This window comes from Eriocheir sinensis, chromosome 15, assembly GCF_024679095.1.
Source record: "Eriocheir sinensis breed Jianghai 21 chromosome 15, ASM2467909v1, whole genome shotgun sequence".
Taxonomy (NCBI): domain Eukaryota; kingdom Metazoa; phylum Arthropoda; class Malacostraca; order Decapoda; family Varunidae; genus Eriocheir; species Eriocheir sinensis.
In genome coordinates this window covers 1898095-1920278 of record NC_066523.1, presented here as the reverse complement: position 1 = coordinate 1920278, position 22184 = coordinate 1898095, and the positions used below count along the sequence as shown (strand labels likewise).

Here is a 22184-nt window from a genome sequence, read left to right as displayed (position 1 = left end):
TCTCGGATTCTTACGTGAGCCTTTTCTTCACAAGCCCTGACGCACGCATTTGCACACACAAGGTTTCTGTCAATCACTCTACACAAGAAATCTGACGTGGCCTTTTCCTGTGGGGGTTCGTTTTTACCTCCCTCTTGTCCATTCTTTCAGCCTTTGTGGAGCGGGAGTGACAAGTGTATTGGGGAATTACCTCACCACACACACGGCGGAGAGATGTATGCGTGACGGCGGTCGACACTCGGGAAAGTATGACAATGGGGCTGAGTTGTAGTGTTTAATATTTCTGGAAACGAGGCTACTGCTGGTGCGTGTATTGTGTGACCTTGTATGTGTGTGTGTGTGCAGGGGGAGGGGTATCTTTCACCGTGGTCTGGTTACGTGCTGGACTCGTGATGGCCGGCCAGTAGCCTCTCGAAAAGAACTTATTAGGTATACATAGTGACGGATCTTCGGGTACGGCTGCATGGAACCTCACACACACACACACACACACACACACTCGGGAGGCGGGACACAACCCACGACTGACACCCGGCCAGTACCCATTCAATGTTGGGGGTACAGAGGCAGAGATGAGAGGAGACTGTTCAGTGTTCATCCATCTCAGCTCAGCCCGGGAATCGAACCCGAAACCTCATAGTTGTGACCCGAACACCATTCCGCTTCACTGATGTTGCTTCCATTAAAAAAAATTCATTATAAGAGAAGGAGGAGAAATAAGAGAAGGGGGAAGAGAAATAGAAGGAAGGAAAGAAGCAGAAGGAGGAGGAGGAGGAGGGAAAGGAGGAGCAAGAGGGAGGGAAAGGAGGTGGAAGAAACAGGAGGAAGAGAAGGAGGCAAAAGAAGAGAAGGCAAAGAGGAAAAGATTGAGGAAGAGGAAGAGGAACAGAGACAGTAGGAAAAGGACGAACAAGAGGAAGGAAAGGAGGTAGAAGAAACAGGTGGAAGAGATAGAGGAGAGGGAAAAGAAGAGGAGGAAGAGGAGGAGGAAGAGGAAGAGGCAAGGTCAACATGAATCCCGGGCCTCGAAGCTTCATTAAGAGACTCGGGCGGTGTGTGATTCAGTGTTTCTCGATTCAACGCGAGTCCATCACTTGGTTATGCCTCGCGTCCCTCACTGCCCGACCCTGTGTACCACTTTACTTCAGAGGGCCTTCAAGGGGGGCTACTGAGGGGCCATTTACCTATTATGTCTTTTCTTATCTCTTTCTCTTATCATTCTTATTAATTTGTATCGCTTTCCTTACGGTCATATGTTCTTTATCTCATTCCTTCTCTTTGTTTACTTTCTTACAAGTCTTTTTCATCTTTTTTTCTTTTTAATTTGATGCCATTTACCTATTATTATGTTTTCGTTTTAATTTGTTATCATTCTTATTAATTTGCATCATTTTATCCTCTTACAAGTCTGTTTTTTTCTGTACAAACATGTCCTTTTTTCGTATGTTATGTTCATGTCCTGTTAGATTCTATGAAAAAAAATCATACCCTTTTTCTCGTTCTTTTGGTATGGCACCTCACTGGTCTTGTTCTTTATATATTTCTATTTTGATCCGCATCTTTTGTTTTGACCATAACGTCCCTTCCCTTTCATCAGCTCCCTTTTTAATCATATCGTCTCTGTGGTCTTTTATCTCTCGTCAGTTTTCTCTCTCTTTACGTCCTCTTTCTTTCCCTCGTCTTTCTTTGCCTGCAAAACCCCTCCCTCCCTCCCCTGCCCCGGGTCCTTCGCCTTGTCTCTAACCTGCATCACGTCCCTGAGCCCATCACTCACTTGACCCCGTTAGGAACTTTTCTGAAGGATGTAACAGGAACCGGAGGAGGACGAGAAGGAGGAGGAGAAGGAGGGCTGAACAAACACAGCAACTCAGCGACACGTTAAAAGCACAGGTAAGCGGGAGCACTAACTTAGGAGCTTAATCTTTTACCAAGATCTTTACTCGGAGCATTAAATACCAACCTAACGAGAAGCTTTGCCCGTCCGCCCCTCTCACTGGCATGCTGAGTAAAACGACAGAGGGAAAAGTTTTCTCAGCTGCAGTGTCTGAGCACCCAGGCAACATTACCACTCCGTCATCAAGTGAAAGTTATTAAAAATAAAAATAAAAACTTTGTTGTGACGGCGTTGTTGGAACAGAATTTATGATTGGGAGTGAGGTCAAAGCATCCACAGATGGCTGACGGGGACCAGTGACACTCTGATGCACCAGTTTGATATAGATGGTAAAAAGTAAGTGTTTTCACTGTTTTTACCTAAAAATAGGTCTTCGTGAGGAAGAGGCAGAGCTTGCACGAGGTTGAGACCCACTCGTACTCTCACAAAATGATGGAACTGCAAGAACACTGTCCGCGATGCCGTATATTTTTTATTGGGGAGGCACTGTTGTCGGCGAAGTCTCAGACTCAATAGCTTTCGAAGAATCTCGATGTATTTTCCTCTTCTAGTTAAGGAAAAATATGTGTTCAAGGCTTCAAGCACTCAATCATCACGCTCGCTCGCTCGGCCTCACGAAAATGAATTGATGCAACTGCAAGAAAACGCTGCCCTCGCCTCGCTCGCTGCGTCATGTCGGACAAGGCTGCATGCTGATATTTTGTGCCATCACGTCAACGGGCGACACATTCCATCACAGAACAAGACGACTGGAGAAGAGTTTTGGCATTGTCAGTGTTGACGATCTTCGCTTCAAATGACAAACAGTAATGTCATGTCGTGCTGATTTTAAGTCCAAAGAATTTCCAGATATTTCCATTGCTCAAACTGTGCCTGTGCCATTGCTCTTCTTAGTGCTTCCTCCCCTCGTGAAGGCCAAGAGGGAGGCCTAAACTTCATACTGTTTTGTTCTCCTTTGGGAAAGTAGTTTCAGGCCGCGTATATTAGCTTTCCTCGAGTATTGTGTTGTGTGGGAACCTTCCTGGGCTGATAGACCAAAGATTACGAGCACAAACTCCTGGCCAGCAAGTAAGGCAAGGTGAAGTTGGGTGCATACTCTATAGCTACGCGTGGCTATAGTGCTCGTCTCCGTCACATTTGCCCTTTGACCTCGTGGTGAGAGCAAGTAATGACACAATGATGAAATGACTTGTATCGTGGCATAGCTAAAACTGTACATTCCATTGTCACCTTTAAAACACTTTCTGTTCACTACAACCAATAAAGTTTTTTTTTTGCCATTGCAGTTTCGGACTTTGATCTTTTTGATATTGCGATCCTTTGATAAACTTTCCCTCTCCTGGTCAACACAGGCATGCCATGGAAGCTTCTACACTCACGAAGATTTTCCACGATATTGATAATCCTTTCTGTGTAAAATAAACAAACACATAAACGAAGAAATAAACACGTGGCAGACAGACAGACAGACCAACAGAGAGAGAGACAGACACGCATACACACACACACACAAACAACCCAACACGCGTAGAAAACACCTCGTAACAAGCAATAATGAGGCACCTAATCATCTTTTCTTTCCCTTTCCTCGTATGCAGAACAAACAGCTGACCAAAAAGTTCTTCTCGGCTGCAGTAGTTTGGGATTCTTGTCTGATATCTAAAACGAACGAGAGAGAGAGAGAGAGAGAGAGAGAGAGAGAGAGAGAGAGAGAGAGAGAGAGAGAGAGAGAGAGAGAGAGAGAGAGAGAGAGAGAGAGAGAGAGAGAGAGAGAGAGAGAGAGAGAAGCAGAAACAAAAACAGAGAGAGACAGAGACAGAAACAGAGAGACACCGAGAACGAGAACGAGAACGAGAACGAGAGAACGAGAGAACGAGAGAACAAGAGAACGAGATCAAGAGAACGAGAGCAAAAGAGAGCAAGCAACCCACCTTCCTCGTCCCCTTCGCAGGATCGACTCCAGATAAATTGCTGTTGTCAGATTTAATCCATGGACGAAACTTGCGCCGTCGTAAGTTTTGGCGGCGAGAGTTAAGACAATAGTTTACAAAGTGGGAGGCGGGGAAGGCGAGGGCGACGAGCTACTACAAAGCATGACCCTCCTCCTCCTCCACCTGCAGGCACACGGAAGGAGGGAAGGAAGAAAGGGCTTGAAGGGAAGGGGACGGGGTGGAGGGCAGAGGAGGAGGAGGAGATCAAAGGGGCGGCTCTGTGTGTGTGTGTGTGTGTGTGTGTGTGTGTGTGTGTGTGTGTGTGTGTGTGTGTGTGTGTGTGTGTGTGTGTGTGTGTGTGTGTGTGTGTGTGTGTGTGTGTGTGTGTGTGTGTGTGTGTGTTGCAATCTTTTATAATCAGCTTAATCTCTCGCGTCTTACGTATACTATATGTTGCCTATGATGGTGTCCTGTGTTCTGGGCTATTGTGACGGAGATGAGCAATGAGGCCACGCGCATCTATAACGTATGCCACTAACTATACTTTTACCTATGATGGTGCAGGAGTGAGAGAGAAAATTACAGAACCACAATCACTATATCCATAAATTCACGGACGGAACGAAAATTAACACATTCAGAGCCTCTATTGTATTCACGACGAGGAGGAAAAAAATGCTAATTGGGAAAGTTATCAAAGCAGGAAAGTAAAATTAAGAGATGGAAGCAAAAGCCATGATGATGCTATATATTTAAGGCCTCGTCTAAAGTTCTGCATTGTTACGCGTTCCACTATCAAAGAAACATGGTCGGTATTTTGAAACACTTTGGGGCCTAAAGTTCTGCATTGTTACGCGTTCCACTATCAAAGAAACATGGTCGGTATTTTCAAACACTTTGGGGCCTAAAGTTCTGCATTGTTACGCGTTCCACTATCAAAGAAACATGGTCGGTTATTTTCAAACACTTTGGGGCCTAAAGTTCTGCATTGTTACGCGTTCCACTATCAAAGAAACATGGTCGGTATTTTCAAACACTTCGGGGTTTAGACACCCACATTTGGTAGGGCTTTCGAAGAGGTTCCGGGTATTTCCATGGCTCGTTTTATAAGCCACGTGATAGTTTGACAAGTCCTCTGCACCATGAATGTGAAAAATAACTCTTGGGAACTCGACTTAATCTACTTCGATGCCTTTGAAAACACTTGTTGTGAGAGTCAAGAGCGTTTGAGAATACGGAAACAAATACGTAAACAAACACAGGAAGGAAGGAAGGAAGGAAGGAAGGAAGGAGGAGAAGGCAAGTAGTAGAGAAGGCGAGTAGTGGAAAGTTCTGTAACCTGATGATACGAGTGAAGAATGGTGGTAAGAAGAGTTATGGCTGATAGTATAGCTTTGTGTGTGTGTGTGTGTGTGTGTGTGTGTGTGTGTGTGTGTGTGTGTGTGTGTGTGTGTGTGTGTGTGTGAGCCGAGCACCTGAGTGGCCTGCAGGCTCGGCTCGGGCAGGCCACCAGGTGCGTGCAGGAGCCTAAGCGGCCACTGCCCATGAAATCCGCAGCCTTTGAAGGGACAACACGCAGGTGACATCTCACATCACGTAACTGTCTTTGCTTGAGGCGACACCGCTAGCAGGAATTTCTATGACAAGGTTTGATTGACAGCGATTAAAAAGTAAATAACTAACAAAAACTAACTGAATAACCAACTAGCTTACTGATCAAATAACACACAAGCAAACTAATTGATTAACATACCGGAAATATAGTAACTAACCACCTGACTGACAAACTGATTAAGAAACAGACTGACTGACTGACTAACTGACTGAGAAACTGATTAAGAGACTGACTGACTGACTGACTGACTGGCTACATAGCTCCTTAACTAACTAACAAAACTAACCAATTTGCCAACACTCAAATCAAGCTCATTTAATTACTAACTCTCTACACAAACAGATAAGAAGCAAATAAATATATGCACAAAAATAACTACCGAAGGAAATAAATAAACGAATGAATAAGATCGCAATTAGTTCAAACGAATACACATAAAAAAAACAGCATAGATAAAGCCATGATCATATTGCAACATTCAGCAAACTGACAATCATCTCAGCTCGCCACCGTCCCTCCCCGTGAAAGAAGACACAGCGATCACCGCGAGAGATTTCCGCCGTCCGATAAACGTGCGTCTAAATCAAACAAAGGACCTGCATGTCTTCCTATTGTCCCTCGCAACACGGGCCAGCGACACTCACGCAAGGAACTAACTATACCGGTATTGAAACATGATCGGCTGACTTACTAATACGGCTGTTTAATGAGGGCGCCTGCAGGGCTCCATTAGATATCGGACACAGCCAGGAAAGATAATAATCATAAGCACGTGTGCTTCGGGTCGTACGATGGCGGCACCAGGATATCGTCTCTATGCTGAGTGCTCCTCGCGAACTGTTCCCGTGACTCGATGGCTCGTGAGGATAAAGTAATGGAAATTAAAATGGTTTATCAGTGTCGTTTGCTGCTGATAGTTTGCTGTCACGAATCTCTGCGTTTTATATGGTGAACAGATAAGCTCTTTAGGTATGTAAACGCGTATGGAACGAGAAGAAAAATGAACGTAGTTAATGGAACAAGATATTAAAAGTGAAAATCTTTATGGCAGCGACAGACCCGTCCGAGCCTTCCTCACGGCCATGCAGCACGAAATATGCTTCAAATTCACGTTATTTTCTCACCACAAGAGTTTTCCTTGCTCGCGCTTCATTTTATGCAGAATTATGTAAAATTAGAATTATCATACATAAAAGGAAAGACTAATACACCTCATCATAATATATCTTTGAGGAAAATGACTTGATAATGAAATACAGAAACGAAAACCGCACAATTAAATATAAAAGAATGTGAAAAATTCCTCTTTACTACGCTGACAAAAGTTACTCTCGTTGTTTAATGTTTATCAGCTCAACGCTTGACAGAAGGCAATTTCCTCCCTCAGGGCCTCGCGACAACCCACTCCCTCACACGGCCAAGCAGCAACGCCTCCACTTCAGGCCCTCGCCCTGCCATAAAGCGGCCGGAACGCGGGCTTGTCGTACCCACCTGTGGAGAGGATGTGCAGCAGCAGGACGCCCCACGCCAACGCCGCCTGCCGGAACCTGCTGGCCATGACGAGCGCCTGCAAGGGAGAAAATTTTGTATATGAAGGGCGTTTACTGCATGTCAGTCTTCCTGGCTTAATTATATATATATTTTTTTTGTAATTATGGTTATTATTATTATTATTATTATTATTATTATTATTATTATTATTATTATCATCATCATCATCAATTATCATTATTTTCATCATTATAATTAATTTACTACTGCCTTTGCCACAACAACAGCAACAACAACAACAACATTCTTCGTCTAACTTCCACGAGACAATCTAAAAGAAAAAAAGACTAATAAGTGGTGAGAATTCAGAGCCAAAAACCATTCAGTCATAAGTGGAACTAAAGACACAAGAAATACGAAACCAAAAAATAAAAATAAAATCATGATAGAAGATAATTATTTTGAAAACCATCACCACCACCACTAATTGCACGGACTATATACCTGTAAGAGTGTAATTAGCAGCCACGAGGGAGGGAGAAAAAATTATAATGATGAAAGGCCTGTTAAAAAAAAGTTGGTGGGAGTTGTGTAAGGCTTTTAGTAAGGATGAGAGAGCGAGAGAGAGAGAGAGAGAGAGAGAGAGAGAGAGAGAGAGAGAGAGAGAGAGAGAGAGAGAGAGAGAGAGAGAGAGAGAGAGAGAGAGAGAGAGAGAGAGAGAGAGGGAAGAAGAGAAGGAGGAGGAGGAGGATGGAGTGAGGCAGAGAGAGGGAGATGAAACGACTGAGTGAGTGAGGAGTGAGTGTGCCTCTTTGTACGATACCAACGTTTGAGCTCACGAGACTGACTGACAGACTGACTGACGTTATGGGAAGTTCAAGTGTGTGTGTGAGAGTGTGTGTCCTCCGCTCGGTCAGACATGCGCAGTTCGCTTTTATTGCCTTTACGTTTACTCAATTATCCCACCTATTGTGACCTAACGTTACATGATTTTTTTAGGGTTTATCCGCTGCTATTACATTGATCTTTTCTCGTCTGGTCTCGTCTTAGCACGGTTCGGGTGTGTCACAGATGCCTCGTACAACATAACCCAAATACAATGTGACCCTTAAAATAACAGTGACCCTTGAAATAACAATGTGGCCCTTAATAATTAAATGTGGCCCTTTGAATAACAACGTGACCTTTTAAAATACATTGAGGGCCTTTAAATTACAACGTGACCCTTTAAATAACAATGTGCCCCTTAGAAATGCAATGTAACCCTTTAAATAACAGCTGGCCGGTTGAATGGCTGGTGGCTTATTGGGTGGTTGACTATCGAATGGTTGACAGACTGATTGATTAACTGAATAGATGGATGGATGGATGGATAGTGTACGTGCAATGTGACTGATATGAGGTGATAATGCAGTAGAGGTAAAAAGTAAAGTTGGAAGCATACATACGCTCAGCTGCTCGTGGCCTTAATGCTCATATCCGACACATTTGTCTAGCCACTCGTGTGAAACCTGTCCGGGGTGTGTTTATTTACGCCACTGATAAATTTGAATTGTTGTTTGTTCGTGTTGCTTTAAAACTGTCATAAGTGTTTATTTACCTGATGGTGGGAAAAAAAAACACGCACATAATCGCTTGGCACTGAACCCACTCACTGCGGCGGCTGTCTGCAGAGTAAACACTTCCCCACACCGCCACCACTGCTATCCTTTGTGTGTGTGTGTGTGTGTGTGTAGACTGACAAAGATAGATAGATAGATATAGATAGATAGATATTTAGGTAGGCGAGTTCATAGATGCTCTCTCTCTCTCTCTCTCTCTCTCTCTCTCTCTCTCTCTCTCTCTCACACACACACACACACAAATATACACACACATACACAAATTAATGAACATACACCAATGCAGTGATTACAGGCGTTTAACACACACGAAATTCTAGACAAATTTAGTAGTTAGGGCGTGCAAGCCTCATGGATTTAGAGAAACCAAATACCAGGCCAAGGGGTGCTAAACTAACTTACAATACTGCACGTAGAGGCTTCATGAAGTGTGGGATTCAAGTATGAGTCTGTAATTCACCCATAAATTAATATAAGGTAGGTAAAGTTGGAGACATACCCTATAACTGGGCGTGGCCTCGGTGCTCATCTCCGTTGCATTGGCCCTTGAGCCTGTGGTGGGGGGGAGCCCGTCAACCTGGAACACAGGGCCAGTGTGACATCCAGGTTACCACAGTTTGCCTTCCCCAGGTTTCCCCAGGTACCCATTTATCGACCAGTCCGAAAGGGAGGATGAACTGCTGGTTGAGCTGCACGCCGACTGCCTGGACCGGGATTCCAACCCAGGCCCACAGAGCAGCAGCCAGGCACACTAACCACTAAACCACGCAGGTGCAAGCTACTATACAAATAATATTGATAACTAATACACACCATGATATGCTACACTGCATGGGGTATCAGAAACACAGTTACACCATATGTTGCCTTTAATGATTAAATACAGAACCATTTGAAATAAGCGAGTGCTTTGCTCACTACTATAATACACATCAGAAATAATGACAACCAAGTTTCACATACTGCAATCCCAATTAAAATAAGAACAGGAAAAATTCAATACATACAAATTTTCAAGATGGCATTTCACATCAGCCACATTCTAGGGAATATGAACATAGCAGCTGCAATGAACCTCTTCCACCGGTACACCAGCATGAGAGAACACGGCAGACGGCCATGCTCTCACACGCATGCACACACACACACACACACACACACAGATAACATGAGGGCAGTAGCAATATGTAGACTTACTCAAACCAAGGCACAGTCCTTATCACCTTTATAGAGTGGGCTGTTTGTCCTTCCTCAAAGTTTTCCCTCAACTCTCCTTCACACTACACAGCGTCCTAAACTTCTAACAATACTGATGCGCTGCTGATGAGACAAAACTTTTTTGGCCAAGCCTTAAGCTCATCAATGCTGATTAAATTAATACACAATGTCTTGTTTTATACTAAATAAAGAATATTGCTGTACAGCTTATGATTTGAAGTTCTCAATTGAAAACTCTTATAAACATAGAATAATTGTCTTTACTGATTGTAACTGTTGTACTATGATGATCAACATATGTTGCAGTAACCATGAAATTCAAATGCTCCTCACAAACCAACATAATAGCATGACATTCATAATAGTAAGGAATAAATCATATGGCACAATAAAATCTTTCTTTTGATTCTTCAACTCCTTTCAGATATAGGATGAAGTCATTTATACCTTCCACTTCATCACACCAAACTAAAATTTCAAAAGTTTATAAGATGATGTCTGTGAATAAAAAGCATGTGAATGTTATAATACTACTGTGCTTGCTCAGGCCACACTTAGTATGACAATTAGTATGTCATCCAAAAACTGGAGGTATATAATGCATGACATCCGTTCTGGGACCATGAAGGTAATGTTGCACAATTCACCAGTTTCTAGGATTAAATAAATTCCAACCAACTAACCCGACTCAGCCTAAGGAGTTTGCTTCAGTGTGAGCCATGTATGTATGGTCTTCCACACCTGCCATAATAAAGACCCAGAAAAATTGTTTCCCTGCTGGGTGAGCAGCTCAGGTCATTTCCCCCACTCTGTTGAGGAGTCTGACAGAAGAGCCCACATTTTTACATTAATAATTTTAATTCGTTTTTAGTGAAATCATTATATTATTGTGGAGTCTGAAAAACCTATTACATGACAGTGATGCGAGGCCTATTACACCACCCACCAAACAACACCACACGTGATTTGAATGTCTTCCCAACAGATCAAGAAGTACAGATGTGGCACCTAACGTAATTTTATGAAGAAACAGCTCTATCAAACAATAATTATAATAATCACCATAATCTACAATTAAAATGGAAGGTGGGACAGTGCATGAGAAATATATATATTTGAATTATGAGAGACTTACATGAATTGAGTACCTTCGAGGATAACATGTGATAGTTATAATATATACTGTAAATAAATTAAACCCCATAAATACCTACCACATAAGCTTTGACTGAGTGACATAATATTCTTCAGTGATCAAGACTGTTTCTCGGCCAGAAGCCCTCCAAAGATCTCATTGGTCTGCTGGGTGACCCGGATGAAGGTGGTGCGTTTGGGAAGCTCCTTCAGTTTGCCAGCTCCTGTGTAGGTGCAGGCAGATCGCAGTCCTCCCAGGATGTCCAGGATTGTGTTGTTCACGTCACCCTTGTATGGGATTTCCACTGACTTTCCTTCACTTGCCCTGCAAACAAAGCATATTCTGTTGACTCTGCACCACTGTGAAATATCCTGCTATGTCATTAGGTTTGTCATCAGTACTGTGATATGAAAAGATATTCCTTACCTGTATTCAGCCACTCCTCCTGAGTACTTCTGCATAGCAGTGGCACTTGACATCCCATAGAACTGCTTCATCTTCTTTCCATTCACTTCTATTAAATCTCCTCCTGACTGGTCATGGCCTGCCAGCATGCCACCCATCATGACAAAGTCAGCTCCAGCTCCAAATGCCTTGGCAATATCTCCCGGGCATGTGCAGCCACCATCCTGCAGAGACGAAGAAACACTGTTACAAGTACACGGACTGCATCACTTGAACTTTCTGGATTTTTGTTTATTTGGCTCATCATGTTGAAAACCAAACAAGAATATGTACAGAAGTAGTACAATGTAAGAAAGCACATTTTCATGATGATGAATGATAGACAGGAAAATTAAGTAAAGTCTCGCATGTAGTGACAAATTGGTGCCAGGGCAGCTTGCCAAATGCAAATTTGCCAAATGTGAATAATTAAAACAATAGGAAAAACATTAATTCATAACAAAGTCCTCATAATCATTTTGTTGTTGTTGTTGTTGTTACAGGAAGAGGATACAATGTGTGGAGAGAGCATCAGAATGGAAACTTTGAGACTTTGGTAAGAGCCACACCCTTGGGGAAGTTCCTGCAAGAGGACAGGGTGTCAGAGATAGAGGTAATAGCTCGACTTTGAAACTCATAACAAACACAAGTGGTATGCTTTTCAGCTTTCATTTTTTTCAGGATATTGTGCTGCCAGGCTGTCTTGAGGGGCCTCTTGGGCAACCCAAGCCTGTTAGTGGCACAGGCAAACATATATTTAAAGTGACAGCTGTGATGCATGACTCTTGTTTGGCCCATGCTACCCCCCAGTGCTCCAACTGAACAAAGTTGCTTTAGTTAAGGTTGACTGGAGATTTGGGCAGCATGTGGGTTATCTTTCGCCACTCGGTAATGGTTATAAAATTAAAATCAGCGTGTTTAAGTGGGACTCGAACCTAGGTCCACGGGCTCACCACACTTGCACGCTGACCACTCAGCCACTGCCTCTTTTTAGACTTACAATCTTAGAATATTACAACAGAATAACAAGGCAAGCAATCATGCATTCTTTCGTCTTTTAATTGAGCCTTACTGAGATGATGTGACCCCCCAGGCCATGGGCAGCGTCAGCACACTCCAGGACGGCTGAGAGCTGTGGGTAGCCAACTCCAGCCTTCTTGCGCGTGGTGCACACTGAGCCCGGGCCAATCCCAACCTTAATGATGTCGGCCCCAGAGAGAATCAGCTCCTCCACCATCTCTCCCGTCACAACGTTGCCAGCCTGGGAAGGGGTGGGGAGGGGTTGTGACTTAGGAGCAAAATTGTCTTCATAGTTACATGCAGCAACCATTGAAATTTTTGAACTATAAAACTGTACAGAATTATTAAAACATGGATATTGAATTTAATGAAGACTATAAGATTGCTTACCAAGATGGTGTGATCAGGAAAGTTCTTGCGGACTTTTCTGACATATTCCACAAAGATTTCTGAATATCCATTGGCAACATCTACACATATGAATTTGATCTGAAAAAAATAAGAAAATAAACAATAAACAATAAACATGACATGAAAATTCGTTAAATCAATACTATTACAATAGAATTTTATCTTTTCTGTCATAAGGTTAAGCTTAGTTCTAGTAAACATCGAATTCTATAATATTACATGCAATACAATGACAGTGATGAGAGTGACATTGGCAGAAAGTAAGAGGATGCTGCAGAGGGTTGTGGATGAATTTGACAGCGTGATGATCAGGAGAAAGTTGAAAGTATGTGTTGGCAGGAATAAGGTTATGATATTTGAGAGGGCAAGAGAGAAGACCATCAAGTTTGCAATCCCATACAGAGGTAAAGCAGATAGCATGACAAAGTGTATGATCTGAGTGGGAGAAAAGAGGATAATTGAGCTTAAATACTAAAGGACAGTTCTCTGTAAGCACGAAAGCATGGAAGATGAGCAGTGAAGGGCAGAGAAGAAATAGATGGTTCACAGAGAGTTATGAAAGGATAAATTGTGAGTATGGGGGTAAAATAAAGTATAAGAAATAGTATTAACCTCTCAATTCTGCCATATTCATTATATATTTTTTTTCACAACAAAGGAGACACAAAAGAGTGTAGAAAAAAAAAAGTCCACTACTAACCGCTAACCACAACAGACAAAAGTAAAGAGTGCCCAAAAGACAGGTCAATTTCGGGTGGAGAAGTGTAATGTAGCACAATAATCATGAATACATAGAGTGGTAATTTGCTATATAAGATATGTAGCCTATGTGGTATGTCAGGATGGGATGGAGAAAGTAAAGAATGTATGTAAGAGAGGTTTGGTATGGGTGTAACAGCATTAAATCGACATCTTCCTATATATATACACAAAAACAGGCATGCTATCATGTTGTATCTGCTGTTGTTGGTGCTAAATACAGAATATCAAAATGCCCTTAACCCCTTGACTGCAGATTTCCTACAAGACATCACCAAGCTACAGAAATGGAACAAAAAGTGGCTGCTACAATTCAATAAAGAAAAATGTAAAGTCATGCACCTTGGGAGGAGATATCCAGCATACCAATACCACATGGGAAAAACTCCACTATCAACCACAGAGGCAGAGAAAGACCTGGGAGTATAAAATTATGTTACCAGGCTACCAGTGAAAGCCAAATCCATGCCAATCGCAGCGGACGGGTTAAAACTAGTGAAAGCATCTTGATATATGGCTTCACCTCAGGCATGGTTGCCAAGACCTTCTGAAGGCGGTCCCAGTCAGCGTCTGATGTGCCCGAGGACGCAGCCACAAAGCCAAGCACATCCTTGTTGTTTTCACCAAACTCCTTCCAATCCTCAAGGCTGTAGTGCTTGTGGATGGTAGTGAAGCATTTGTGCTGAAAAATACCACAAGTTACTGTTAATTGTAATTCAATAGTGAATGAACAGACTTTGAATAGTTCATCAAAAGACTATCTAGAATATAAAGGGGAGTGAACAAAACATGTACATTATTTGCACTTCTATTTCACATAAATAACTCAAAGTGGCCAAAACCACTCTCACAGCATTTGTGTCTAATACATTCTGCTTCAGCCCATTATCCAGAGCTGTATATCTTCATCAAGCACCTCTCATTCCCTCTCACCCAATTATACCCATGGATTGATTTATGATGAATGATATTTGACAGGGACAAATCCTTCTCAGCATCTCTCATCACCATTCTAATTAACTGTCAACTGTCCACTTCCCAACCACGTCTCTCTTCAGGCTCTCATCTTTGGCATTCATATCCCATAACATGTCATATCCGAACATGTCAAAAAACATCATACGTATCTTTAACATATTCACTGAATAAATGAATCACTAGCTTATACATAATGATCATCCTTTTCCATGATACACGACGCAAAAATCCAAGGATTATTGAACATGCATTTCATTGACATGAAAATTCATGCACTTCTGATCTAGTCAAATCATCTTAAGTGTGACTTCTTAGAAAAATAAATGTAAATTCCATGAATCACTGAGAACTGATGTTTTAAATATAAAGGACTTAATATCATAACATTTTTATTGTGTTGTATAGTTCTTTACCAAATGGAACACATCTGAATGAGGTGTTTATTTATATGCTCTGTAAAATAATGTAGAACATTCTTCCCTGTAAAAATAGCATGTACCATAAATACAATGATTACAACTCTTTAGACAACACAATGTGATGTGCTGACCCTGGCAAAACTGTGGATAGAAATGACTTTGTGTGTGAGTGGTGCAGACAAAGGGGAATCTTAAAAGCTAAGGCAGAGTATAGGATCAAGTAATACTCAAGATAAGGATGCAACAATGGTAAGAGGGAAAGGGTAAGGTACTGAGGCCAATGATGATAGCCAATGGTGAGGGACTGAGTGTTACTGTATAAGTGTTACAAATAAGATGCAACAATGCCAAAATGAAAAAGGGTAAAAGATTTGCCAGAAAATTAAGTATGGAATTGAAGTTTTTACTCTGAATTACAGATCTGTAGAACTATCAACATCACCCAAAGGGACGTGTTGCTAGGGAGAGCATACAAGGTCAAGGAAAAATTGAAAATATGTTTATAAAAATCAAACCAACTTCAAGAGCTGAAGTTCTTTCTGACCAAGAACTTTAGGGATAAAAAAATACATTAGTGCAACTAGAAACTAAGAGAAACAAACTGCTTGTTCATAACTGCTTCTACATGGGTTGGAGAGATAATAAGTGCACCCAAATCACAAAATCTACCATCCAAATGTACAGTCAACTTTTTTTTCAAGTGGACAGAGAGAAGTCAAAGTACCATTGCACTGAAAAGAAGAAAAGCAATTATTCCCTACATGAGGTGGAACTGTTTTCAACACTACTAATGCTAACCTTTGGCTGCAGACATCCTAGGTTTCTCCTGTAACAAAAAACATACTTAATTCTGTGTTAGCAAACAAAATACTTTATTATGTGTTACAAAAAAAAAAAAAAAAAAAAAAAAAAAAAAAAAAATTCTATGTACAGTAATTAAGAGGAAATTATTCTAACATATTGTTTGTTTGCTATGCAGTGCCAGACATTCAGACAACAAAAGTAAAAAGCTTAGGAAAGAGCTGAGGTAAGTCTGTGGAAGTGATCTGCCAAACTTTGCTGCATTCAATACTACATATAAATGTGAGCTTATGCTGCATGGCTTATTTGTTTTACTTAGTGAGAAGAATCAATGGAAGTGGCTTGTATCACACAATTATCAATAAGTATTTTGTAACAGTACTCAATGGAAGGAATGTACTTCCCTCTGTGTGTTGTTAATCACACAAAAATAGGGGGATATAATTTTCATGATGAAAAATACACAATTCTTAGATCTAGGTATGCTGTCCACAATGGGGTGTGCCTTCCTTCAGCTTACTCCTGTAAGGTGTGAACTATCTTAAGGAGCACATACTAAACCATCTCATTGTTGATAAAGGAAAAGGGAAATGTTAATACCCACACTTCTACTTCCTTTCCCTAGCTGCTTCACATCTACAGTTTTCAGTGATGTGAAAATGAGCTGCTTTGCATTATACAGCTATACATAAAAAGCACCATGACATTGGCTCAAAATGCTGTGATTAGATTGCTCAACTATATAAATAAGGTAAGAGCATTAGTAACTTAATACGAAAAACTTCAAACACTCAGTCTATTGCATCACCATAAATACACATCCATCTAACTTACTACATGCAGCAGAGACTCATCAGTTTTTGGTGGCTGATTCTCTAATGACATTAATATCTAAACACAATTATTTGGTGTTACTTTCTGAGCTGAAAAAGCATCATAAAAAATTAAAAGCAAAGACTATCTACCACACAATGCCATTACTTGCAAATGAAAAGACTAGCAACTACCTAACTAAATTTGATTCAGTTTTAATCCATAAAAAAATATAGCTTCAGCCATTCTAGAGGCCAGATAGGATGAAAATTTAGAAACTGAACCTATGTAATGCTAACACTTTTACGCATTTGTAAAGCTTAAACATATTCAAATGTATTTGCTTAGCTGAGGAACAGATGAAAACAAAATAATTACTGAGAGGGAATGAGGTAAATTTTTTTAAACAGGAATAAGCAGAAGAGTTGGCATAACTGATATGTCAGAGGGATTTGAAAGAATGCCAAAATATGAATGGTGGGGTGAATGAACAGTTATTTTAGCTCAAAAGTTTAATTACATTCACATACAAACCATGAATTTCACAAAATAAAAAGAATAAAGAATGAGAAAGAAATTCGGAAAAAAAATGTGAAAGGTTTAAAGAATGAAAGAAGGTAAATGTGATGGGAGACAAGAATAGTGCACTGGGTGATTACTAACCACAGAATGCTTGGCACTTTGGGTGATTGAACTATTTAAAATGAGGTGTTCAAACTATCTCACTAGTAGTGTTAGAGAACATGAACCAATACCAGCTGCATTAGCAAGATTGTATGATTTTCAGATTGGACTGTCAAGTTTTTAGGATGAAAGGGAAAACTGAGCATTCGCACCATATTCTACTACATCAGAATGAAAAATTTCCTTTGTGGATTTATCTAGATGTATTTACCTAGTTGTGATCAGGAAGTGAGCTACACTCGTAGGGTCCTGTCTACAAACCTCAGTTTATCTAAAGAAGATCTGTCTTTGGAAATCTATAACAAAGAAATTATAATATTTTAAAAGGAACATACCACAATTCCATCATATTTGTCTTGCTGCAGGTTCTAGCAGACAGGGAATATGAAGGTTCTCAGGAAAAGATAATGCTGGCAAGAGAATGAATACCAATCATCCATATTCCCTCCCTACCTTGGCGAGAGCCGTGGCCATCTCGAAGGTGCCCACTGTGTCCATGTTTGCTGCTATGATGGGGATGCCCTGCCATGTCTGCTGGGAGTTCCTGAAGGTTATATTCCTCACCAAATCCACCTGAAATAAAAGTTTTCACTGTAACAATTTGCACTTTTCCTGAGCATTACATTTATTATTAGTAACTTCATATACTTTGTAATTATTCCAATAATAATAAAGCATAAGACCGTAGGGCTAAAAGTCACTCATACTAAGTATTACAATGTTCCTAAGACATCAATATCATACTATTTTTTGTGATTTTCACATATGATAATGATACTATAAGCATATCAAGTCTGTAGGGAGGGCAGTGGCATGTAGTAATTGGGCGATTGATCAGGGTATTTGAAAACACCTCAGGTCCTAAATAATGAGGCCCTAAATAAATTTCAAGATCTGTATTTGTTTAATAAATAATCCTGGGATGGCTTTAGGGTTGCAAAGGGTGGGAAAATTCCAGAAAAACAGAAACTTTTCAAGGAAGGTTTCCGGGAATTTTCATGGACTGGGAATTTTGGTAATTTTTAAGTTAACCGGAGGGCGGCATGTATCTTAATAGGTGAAAAAAAATTCAATGGCGCCATAGGCAAACGCAATTTTTTTTCTCAATTACCGAAAATTCCCGAAAATTCCCGAAAATTAACATGAAAAGTTTCCCAGTTCAACATTCCCGGAAATTTTACAACCTTAGATGGCTTAGAGGCCCTTTCAAAATAACCTGCTGTTGGAGGGAATTAAATAAGGAACTAAACTGGACTGCAATAGCCAGTTAGTAGAGCGGGCGAATTTTTCTTAAAGTAGCTGCCGTGATATGAATCTTGCTTGGCGCATGCAGTCCTCCTCCCCGGTGCTCCTCTTGAACTCGAATTAACTTTGGAGCTTCACTATACTTCTCCATCACACTCAGACTATGATGGATGCTGTTATTTGGTAGTGCGCAGGGCAGAAGGGTCTTTACATGACTTGCATATATAGTGAGCTGGCTGGTGGAGAGGAGGGAAGGGAAAGCTGAGTGAGTATGAAATAGGGAGGGAAGTGAAAGGCGAGTATGTATTTGTATTATGAATGAGTCTATTGTGCTGCAGCCTCAGATGTTTTGAGGAAGCTTGTTCCAGAAAGTATGAGTTTGTATGTACGTGCCAGTGTTGGTATGTTTGGTGTTTCCGACTCTGTTAATTGCTATCGAGTAATTTAACTGATTTGCAGAGTTGGTATATCAGATATGTGCAGCAACGTCTATGTGACTGTTTGTGATTTTGTACATATGCTCAAGTCTGTGTGCTTGTCCGCGTGTGTGAAGGAGATCCATGTTTGAAACGTATATTTGAGTGTAATAAACCTTGGCGCCTTCTTGGTGTTGATTCTTTCTAACTTATATCAATGTTTCTGCGTGTGTCAGGGTCTCACTCTTGATATTACCTTGTCATTTTATCTTCTACTGCCAATGTAAAAAGAATGGTATCGACATGAATTAACAGAGATGCAGAATTAAAAAAATGAAAGGCGCACGACTTTCAGCTTTGAGATAGAACCATAAGCTTTAAAAATCCGGCGCCTATAAGTAATTACAAGCATTTAACAAGGCTTGCGTAGGAATTGTGGACATTTTCATGGGCAGTTTTATAATCTTGGTAGGCGGTGGCGTAGGTGGTAGCGTACTGGGCCCACATTCACCGCGTGATGGACGACGCGGGTTCGAATTTTCAGTCACCGCCAACTACCCACATGCTGTCCTGAAGACCACCCATCAACCCGGACTGCCTGCGCCAGAACGGGCTGGGCCGACCATCAGGCCCCACCTGGAAGAAGCCTTGGGCCGACCATCAGGCCCCACCGGGAAGATGCCTACCGGCGCAATAGGCAATCAACGTAAAAAAAATAAAAAATAAAAAAAAAAAGTCTGACAAATCCTCTGCACAATGAATGTAAAGAAACCCTCCTGAGAATGGGTTTAACCTCCTTTTATTTCAGCCTAAGAAATAATTGTGAGAGGTAGAAGCGTTAAGAATACAGCGCCCAAGAACATGCATTAATCAAGGCTTTCGTAGGAGCTGAGGCTATTTCCAAGGGTAGTTTTATGATCTTTGAGGTACTATGATCAATCCTCCGCACAATGAATGTAAAGAAACAATCCTGAGAATGCATTTAACCTCATTTTCAGCCTGAAGAAATAACTGATGTGAGAGGTAGAAGCAGCGCCCAAGAACATACATTTAACAAGGCTTTCGTAGGAGCTGAGGATATTTCCAAGGGTAGATTTATGATCTTGGTGGTAGTTTGATAAATCCTCTTCACAATTAATGTAAATAAACCCTTCTGAGAATGCATTTAACCTCCTTTTCAGCCTTAATTAAGAAATTATTGATGTGGGGAGACTACATGATAAGCTATAGCCAGATGCGTGTAGACCTCCATTTTTTTTTTCTCATACAGTATTGATCACACACGAGTAATCAGTGAGTGGTATGTCTTTGGTGTCCCTTTTTGGTCCCCTCCTAAACTTTCTTTCTTGTTCCTCTTCTTATTACTTATCTTCCCTTCCTTTCTTGATTATTATTCCTTATAATCTCTCCCCTTCTTGTTTCTCTTATTCCTGCTCTTCTCTCCTTTTCTTGGTTCTCTCTTTATTCTCTATTTTCCCTTTCTTCCTCTACGTAGCTATATGTATTAGTTTTTTTTTTCTTTTTTTTCTTCTCGTGTGTGTGGAAGCAAAACACGGGCCGGCGTATTGATTTGACATAAATAACGATTGCTGAGGTGGTATAATTTACTGCTCTTCTATTCTACGAAGGACCTGAATCATGCAAAATGCAGCATAGAATATATTAAAAGAATGCCATTTAGCTATCCCCTCCCCTTCTCTATATAAGAAAGAAATGACAAACCTACGTACACCATACAACTTAGCACACCAGCGGTTTTTTTTTTTTTTTTCCTTTTCTCTACACTGCATATTCCCTTCTTAACTCTCTCCCTCTTAGTGCTAGCAGGCTGTACCCTTGACTGAAATAAAAGGGAAAAAAAAGAAAACAGCGCCCAAGGGGAATGAAAAGACGGACACACGGACATACACCGGACGGCTATTTTTGTGTTGCTGGCTACCACTCCTCGCAACACCTCCTTATTTAATGACGTGCTTCAGTCTGACGTGACGGCCTTTAAACCTGTGGAAGCAATTAAAAATGAATGACCGATATACAGGTAGAGGAACACCTGAGCTGGCTACCGAACGCCGCTTGAGGCAGCAGACGATTGTGCAAGATCTCTCAGCATTAATTTCAGGCCTCGACTCACCTCGGACCGGCTCTTCAAGGTGGACCTTTTGGGACGCAGAAGGACGTCCTTGAAGTCTAACTTGATGTCATTGTCTATACGCGGCATCCTCCAGGTTTCAGTCACGAGAACAGCAAGGCACTAACTCTCTCTCTTCACTACCAACAGAGGCTGGATTACACTGATTGAGTGGCACACTGACTGCCTGAGACCTGAGTGCCTTGTGTGGCAGACATTGGCATCGAGGGCCTGTAGTTGCCATTTCGCCCTTGCTGCCTCTCCCTCCTTGCTCTCAACGGTATTGGGAGAGATAAGAGGAAAAGATGGCTATAATTGTGTATTTCGATGGATGCCTCACCTTGGCAGACACTGGCATCGAGAAATATAGTACGTATTTGTCATTTCGCCATTGATGCAGCCTCCCTCGATCCCTCCTTGCTCTCAATAGAATGGGGAGATATAAGGAAAAGATATAGGCATTTTCCTTGCTCTCAATAGGATGAGGGATACAAGGAAAAGATAGGCATTCTCCTTGCTGTCAATAGGATGAGGAATACAAGGAAAAGATCGTCATTTTCTTTGCTCTCAATAGGATGAGGAATACAAGGAAAAAATAGGCATTCTCCTTGCTGTCAATAGAATGGGGAATGCAAATCAGAGTAAACCCAGTCACATATATATCAATTAACTGTCCTTGCATACTATTTTTTTGCTATAAGTGACATTATTCGTAGTTGTCAAGGAAGATGTGGCGGAGTCCTCTGATTTGTATACGTCAACTGATACATGATGATAGTGGTGGATAAAACCTGATATATTTCCTTTTACATTAATGCAGTATATGTCATCATAGGTCAGTCATACTGGAAGTGAACGCAATGTTGCATGTTTCCATGGCGTTTAAATCCATCCTAATAGTCCTGTGGCCGTGCTTTACGTATATAACCTCGTGGTGTCTCGTACGTATAGTTTTAATTGAAATGTGAAAACGTGTCACCGATGATTTTTTTCACATATCCCGGGAAGTTTTAATCCTCAGACAGGCATTTGAGGAGCTCGATCTCGTTCTCCTTCATTGATCATTATTGTTGTTTATTGTGTTGTTGTTGATGAATGTCACTCATAGTAATGGCAAATAGTATAGTAGAAGTAGTAGTAGCAGCAGCAGCATTAGTAGT

At 41.2% G+C, this 22184-nt stretch overlaps 2 protein-coding genes across 2 annotated transcripts in view; both read right to left on the bottom strand.

Moving 5' to 3' along the window:
* Window positions 1–7004, bottom strand: part of LOC126998765 (uncharacterized) — a 35047-nt gene extending 28043 nt beyond the window's left edge. Inside the window, exon 1 of the mRNA XM_050860787.1 lies at window positions 6932–7004. Coding sequence (XP_050716744.1) covers window positions 6932–6998 — 67 coding nt within the window. The 5' untranslated portion in view covers window positions 6999–7004. The remainder of the gene's footprint in view (window positions 1–6931) is intronic.
* A 2400-nt stretch (window positions 7005–9404) lies between these two features.
* On the bottom strand, window positions 9405–21241 carry LOC126998764 (GMP reductase 2-like). The gene is made up of 7 exons (XM_050860786.1): window positions 21028–21241; window positions 17689–17808; window positions 14064–14222; window positions 12761–12859; window positions 12423–12611; window positions 11333–11535; window positions 9405–11230 (listed from the first exon to the last, which is right to left on the bottom strand). The coding sequence occupies exons 1-7, from the start codon at window positions 21112–21114 to the stop codon at window positions 11026–11028; spliced, it is 1062 nt and encodes a 353-aa protein (XP_050716743.1). The 5' UTR covers window positions 21115–21241; the 3' UTR covers window positions 9405–11025.
* Window positions 21242–22184: the final 943 nt, after the last annotated feature.